Raw genomic sequence first — 6,497 nt, 5'->3', positions numbered from 1 at the left:
TCAACAAAGTAGCCATGGTGGCAGGGCAGAGCTGACAGTTATACGTGGGCTCAGCAACATTGACTTCCACTCACCAAGAATGACCAGGGTATAGCCACCACTAATTGCCCAGTCGTCAGTGGCAGAGACCAACACTGAGCCTCCAATACGGCAATATTTCCTGGGGTGATCAGACAGCTTCCTAGTGTGTGCATCAGAAGGTGGTTCATTACACTGGACTGCTTCCAATATACAAGGTGAAGCATTTTATTCCTACAGGAGTAGACACTCTGGATGTAATCTGCACCCCCCTCCCACACCCTAACCCAGTACTTCTGCCAAAGATACCATCCATGGACTTAAAGAATGCCTTATCCATCAGCATGGTATTCCACACAGCATTACTATTGATCAAGAAATGTACTTCACAGAAAAAGAAACGTGGCAATGGGTCCATCCTTATAGCATTCACTGGTCTTACCATGTTCCCCACCATCCTGAAGCAGCTGTCTTGACACAACAGCCTTTTGAAGACTCAGTTATAGTGCTAGCTAGGTGGCCATACCTTGCAGGATTGAACCAAGGGTCTTCAGAAGGCTGCTTATGCCCGGAATCAATGTCAAATATATGGTGCTATTTCTCCATACCCAGGATTCAATGCTCCAGGAATCAATGTGGAAATGGAATTGACCACACTCATTATTAACCTTAGTGACCTACTAGCAAAATTTCTGCTTCCTATTCTCATGATGTTACACTTTGTTAGCCTCGAAGTCTTAGTCCTAGAGGGGGAAATGCTTCCACCAGGAGACCCTACATTGATTTTGATGCAGGATGCTTGGGGCTGGTGCACGGGGATGATCCGGAGGGATGATGTGGGGTGGGATGTGGGAGGGGGGTTCATGTTTGGGAGCTCATGTACACCCGAGGCAGATGCATGTCAATATATGCCAAAACCAATACAGTATTGTAAAGTAAAATAAAGTAAAAATAAAAATTAAAAAAAAAAACAGAAAGTTAAGACCGCCACCTGGACAATTTGGTTTCCCATGCCTCTGAATCAATGAATGGAACTATGGTGATGACTCGGGTGATGAGGGGAAAATCGACTACTATTCCACAGTAAAGGTAAAGAAGAGAAGGTCTGGAACACAGGAAATATCTTAGGGATTCTCTCAGCATTACCATGCCCTGTGATTAAGGTCAATGGCAGGTTGGATTGGCCCAGACCCTCCAGGAATAAAGGTTTGGATTACCCCCATCAGATAAAGAACCATGATTAGAGAAAGTACTTGCTGAAGACAAAGGAACAAAATGGGTAGTAAGAGAAGATGGTCATAAATATCAGCTACAACCATATAAGCAGTTATAGAAACAAGGATTGGAATATGTCATGAGTATGTCCTGCTTATTTTGGTATATTTTTATATTCGTATTTCTTGTCTTTTCTTGTTATCTCCTCTTATTCTACTGTGTAGCATAAGGCATATTAAATTTATATCATAATGTCTCATGATTCATTTCCCATTATACTGTTGAAGTCACCAGATTTCAAGAAGAATCAATATCACCCAGGGACTTTACTTCCTCTTCTGAGGAAAGGATAAATATGTAAATCTCCATAGCCTCTTGGTTCTCTCTCCCTGGGGATCTCTCACACAGGAGCCATCCCAGGATGGACTGTACACACTAAACCAGAGACCTTGACAAGGGTCTGGCAACCAGGGGCTGGAAGTAGCAGGGGCACCACTTACCATCCCTCCCTATGACTCACTGGTGTGTTTTGTACTTCCTGTCCCTTGCAACGCTGGGCTCCGCAGAGTCACCAAATGGGTCATATTTTTCCCTTGGGACAAAGCTAAAGTCCCAGTGGAAATAAAAGCTGCCACCTGGGCATTTGGGGATCCTTGGATCCCTGTAGTAGCAAGAAGAGTGCAGTCTTGACGGGCATAGCTGAGCCTAATCATAGGAGGTAGGGCAGGTGTGTGGAAGCCAGGTGGTCTCAGGTGCCTGTTCTTATCCTCCGGCTCTACTGTGACTGTGACTGGATAGATTCAGCAATCCCAGTCTGAGAAACGCAACGTGATCAGATGTTCGGGGACCTTAAAGATAAGGACCTGGGTAATGACACAGGGTGAATATCCCACCCAAACCATCAGAATGCTCTCTAGAGATGAGGGAAACCTGAAGGCATAGTGGAGAGAGGCAGTAACAATTAACTTCAGCTCCAAAACCAAACACAGTAGTGGGGTCCGTGCTTCATCCCACTAACTTCCCTCTTCTGTGGTTCCCCAAAGGCAGAGGTGCCTGCCAGAATCCTGGAGAAGTTGTTTTAGGACATAGAAAGAAAAGCTGATCCAAGCAATGTAAAGGTCAGACTGGAATGTCCAAATCAGCCACCTTCATCCTCCTTCAAGGAAAGTCTTGCTGACCAGCTGCTGAATTATCAACATAGAGCCTCCAGATATTAGCTCTTTGGGGTCAGGCTCAGTTGCCAAGTTGCACAGCCCAGCTCTTAGTCTTCTTGGGGCACCCACATCCAGTGAACGGGCACGGAGAAAGCATGAAGACCTGTCCATTTTAGCCCAATTCAAGACTAGTCTGTCAGATAATATTTATTCCAGAGCTTGCTGCCAGGTTGGCCAAGGCTGAAATGATAGTATTATTTCTCATCCGTATAGCTAACTGCCTCCACCCTTTGTCTCTAAACTCTAATTCAGTGTCTGCCCCTGGACAATTCAAACTATCACAATGAACTAACTACTGAAAGCACCTTGCAGCCGCAGGGCCAAGGGAACAAAAGAAAGATATTGATTCATTGAAGTACTGGTGATTTTAGGCGGTCCTCTGCAGAGCAGGGACCAAGACTTCTAAGGAGGGCAAGTGACCAGCTACTGCTGGTGCTCCAGCACTCAGAGGAGAACCACACTGCTAACCCCAGAGCTACAACGGTGATCTCTCAAAAGTATCACTGGTCAACTGGTGCTTGTACTTCTAATGAAGAATGAGGGTGGTTCTAACAGAGTCAACAAAACTGGAGTCCAAAACCAAGCTTGGCTACCAAAATGATGGAGTAACTTTTGGCACACAGAAGGGTAAACTCCCTTCGCTCTTCATCCATCATTCCAGGCTACTTTTACTGGCCCCCCCTTGGCACAGATCCCCAGGAAAGAGTGGGCAAAACAGAAAGAGGGTATATAGTGGCACATCTTGGACATGACATTTTAAGAGTACAAAGGTGGGAGGATGTTTACAACTGATAGACATTAGCTTACAAATGTGACTTTGTCGTGCCTTTGCTCAGGAAACATAAAGAGATGACTTCCAGAGGGAAAAAATGAACTTTTAATATTGCTTAACACACTGAAGAGTAAGTTAAGAACACGATAGGAATCCTTCAGTGAAATATTACTGCTTATGATCCTGCCATGAGAGATCCTTAAATTTTTCCTGAAGCAGTCAGACATGCCCCTAATGCTCCTCTACTATTTTAAAGAAAAACCAGGGATTTCTTGTTTGTGTGTGAATGAATCAGGAGCCTTAGTCACTTTCTTCTTCCATATCCTCTTCTTCCGTTTCCTCTTCCTTCTTCATTTCTGGCTTTTTCTTTTTACGCTTCTTACAAAGCACAAGGAAGCAACATACAAATAAACAAACCAAAGGAATAAGCCACAGTAACATGTGACTGTTCTCTACCATTTTTGTCTCCTCTGCCTGTTCTGCCTCGTCGTCCTCTTCTTCCTCATCTCCTTGGGGATTACCAGGTGGGCCACTACTATTACTACCTCCACTGCCTTCATCCTTGCAGTAGGGAGGTGCCCATCCAGGGTTGCAGTGGCACTCTTGCTTACTATTGCAAACCCCCTTCATGTGGCAGGTCTCGGGCTGACAGGCTTGTGGCTCAGGAACCATACTGACACACCTGCTGTGAACACAGATCTTTTTTTGACCACACATCGTACCATCTTTCACCTGGCCGACATCAGGTATGGACATTCCTATGTGATAGTCGGTGCCCCAGCAAGTGGTGTCATTGACTTGAAACTGATGCACTGTGGAATGTTCCGTCAGATTTGGAATTACTCCCACATTTTCACACTGAACTCTCCCACACAGGATATCAGGGACTTCACATTTTATGTACTCTATGTCTCTGATACCACAGTGACCAAATCGATTTCCTTGGGTGTTGATTTCTTTGTAGCAACTCCGAGATGCACTCCTTGCATCTTTGCCAAAAATCTCCCTGCACTGTTCATCATGGTTAACACAGTTCTTTTTATAGCAGTAGGCACTGTCACTACAGGGAATCCCATCCTGCACATATACATCTTCTGGGCACTGATGCGATGTCCCATTGCACCACTCTGGAAGGTCACATGCATTGATCTGTTTTCTGCACAAAGTCCCTGCTGACCTGACCTTGCAGTTTTTGCAGCAAGACCCAAAAGCACAAGCAGCTCCAGGTTTCAGAGTGCAATCCGGCAGACAGCAGTGATCACGTTTACATTGCTGTACGGTTCCACAGTCACACTCCTCTCCTTCTTCGACCACTAGGTTCCCACAATACTTTATCCTAAAGATATTCGCTGGATTTGGAGGAGAGATGAGACAAAATCCATTCCTCATCACATTGTTCCAAAATTCACCATAACTGCAGTTGCTGAATTTACTCGTTACTGTTTTGGCAGGATACATTATGCAAAACTCAAATTCACACACACAAAATTCAGCATCATGCAGCATACCTAAATTATGACCAAGTTCATGGGTAGCAATAAGCCCACAATCAAATAAACTATCATCTTCGAAAACAATAATTCCACAATTAAGAGGATTCTGGCATACTCCAGCAACATAGGCCAATCCAAGCTGCCTGCCAAAGGACTTCTTTATGAAAAGATGGGCTGCATCATGTGGCAGTCGGTTATCAAGGTTAAAAAACTTCCAAAAAGCAAAATCCTCCAACATTATTTCCATGTTTTCAGTGGCAATTTGGTTTCCTTCAGTCCAGATTTCAAGCCCAGTTAAAGTTACATCCACTTCCAAAGGGTGATACAGGCTATTTATTACATTGACAACAGTAGCTACCTCAATTTGTACTACTGACACATTGCTTCCCGAGTGAACAAATCGAAGATTGTCCACAATCACTACCAGCTCAAGAAACAGCAAGTGGGTCCACCAGCCTGTGTAAGAACTTTGCTTCAGAGTGAAATTGTGCAACTCCAATTGGCGTGCCATTTCCTCTTCTGTTAACCCACATCTCTTACGTGGGAACTGAGTATCATCGATGTCTATTCTATACACCCAGTGTTCAAATGTGGCAGAAGACCTAACTGGTTCAATTTCATAAGCAAGATCATTTATCTGTAGTACTCCTCGAAAACCTCCAGAACAGGTACTGAAGGCAACCAGGGACTTGGGAACACCCTCCACATAACCATGATAGTAGCAGTCATCAGGAAGATAAGGCTGGTCCTGGTGCAGGGAACGCTGGTCTGTGTAGGTGAACACTGGGAGGGGTCTAGAAATCAAGAGCTTCTTGACCTTCATGTGGGTGATGTGTCTTTGGCCCCCAAATCGCAGGCTATAGGAGAGCCAGCCTGGAACCTTTGCATTTCTGCCCCAGCCAGTCACCTTCAAGGGGATCACCAACTCTGGGGAAGAGAAGTGCTGGGAGGGCCTGGCCTGACAGTGACCAGAAATGAACAGACACACCCCAAACCAGAGCAGCAGGGGAGTGACTCTGAAGTGTACCAGGGCCTCACCCACTGTCATTATGGAGCCACCTGCTCAGGGCAGAAGAGGGCAGGACATCAGGCACTGCTGGTCTGGCTCCTCCCTCTGAGCTGTTGAGGGTTGCAGGGATGACCTTTATGGATCTGTGTCCTGGAAGAACTGGCCCATCAAAGCTGCAACGCTGAAGTGAAAATAGAAAGAAGATCTAGGATAGGGTGGTTGGGGCAGAGAGGGTAGGGGAGAGAGGGAGAGAAAGAGAGTGATTTCAATAGGGACAAGGCTTGAATCAATAAAATTCCGGAGACTGTCTCATATCTACGTAAGGGCAAGGGATAAGGGAAGAGCAGGTTTACAGGGAAAGAAATGAAGGAAATTCATCATAGATGGGTAATTGTTGAATCCTGTTTTAATACAAGGACTCATTAATATACTATTCTCTAAGCATATACACTGGCATGATATTTCTCATTTTAGAAAGATTGATATCTGACTCCCAATTACTCCTCCACCCAAAGTCGACTGGTCCTCTGCTGGCTTCAGTAAGCATGTGGACAGCCCATCCAAAACTCACCATTTTTTGGTTTCTTTATTCAGACAGTTTGCTCCATCTCCCCTTCTCTTCTACAGACATCTTATCTACTTCCCATTCTGTTTGGGGTGAGCAGTCAAAGTCAGTCTCACTTAGGGGACTCATTAGTTTTGGGAGCCCCCACCCCCATCCAGACAAAGATGTATTTTATAACACATGCTCATCTGCAGAAAACCCCTGGACATTG

General features: G+C 45.1%; 1 protein-coding gene across 1 annotated transcript; it reads right to left on the bottom strand.

Annotated features, from left to right (window-relative positions):
• Positions 1 to 3,519: 3,519 nt before the first annotated feature.
• On the bottom strand, positions 3,520 to 5,889 carry LOC138074340 (disintegrin and metalloproteinase domain-containing protein 20-like). Its single transcript, XM_068966471.1, is given in 3 exon segments — positions 3,520 to 5,755; positions 5,757 to 5,859; positions 5,862 to 5,889. Coding segments are annotated over 3 exon segments (2,367 nt in total).
• Between the last annotated feature and the right edge of the window lie 608 nt (positions 5,890 to 6,497).

The sequence above is a fragment of the Capricornis sumatraensis genome, chromosome 2 (assembly GCF_032405125.1).
Source record: "Capricornis sumatraensis isolate serow.1 chromosome 2, serow.2, whole genome shotgun sequence".
NCBI lineage: Eukaryota > Metazoa > Chordata > Mammalia > Artiodactyla > Bovidae > Capricornis > Capricornis sumatraensis.
The sequence above is the reverse complement of the archived record's forward strand: the minus strand, read 5'-3'. Positions and strand labels throughout refer to the sequence as shown.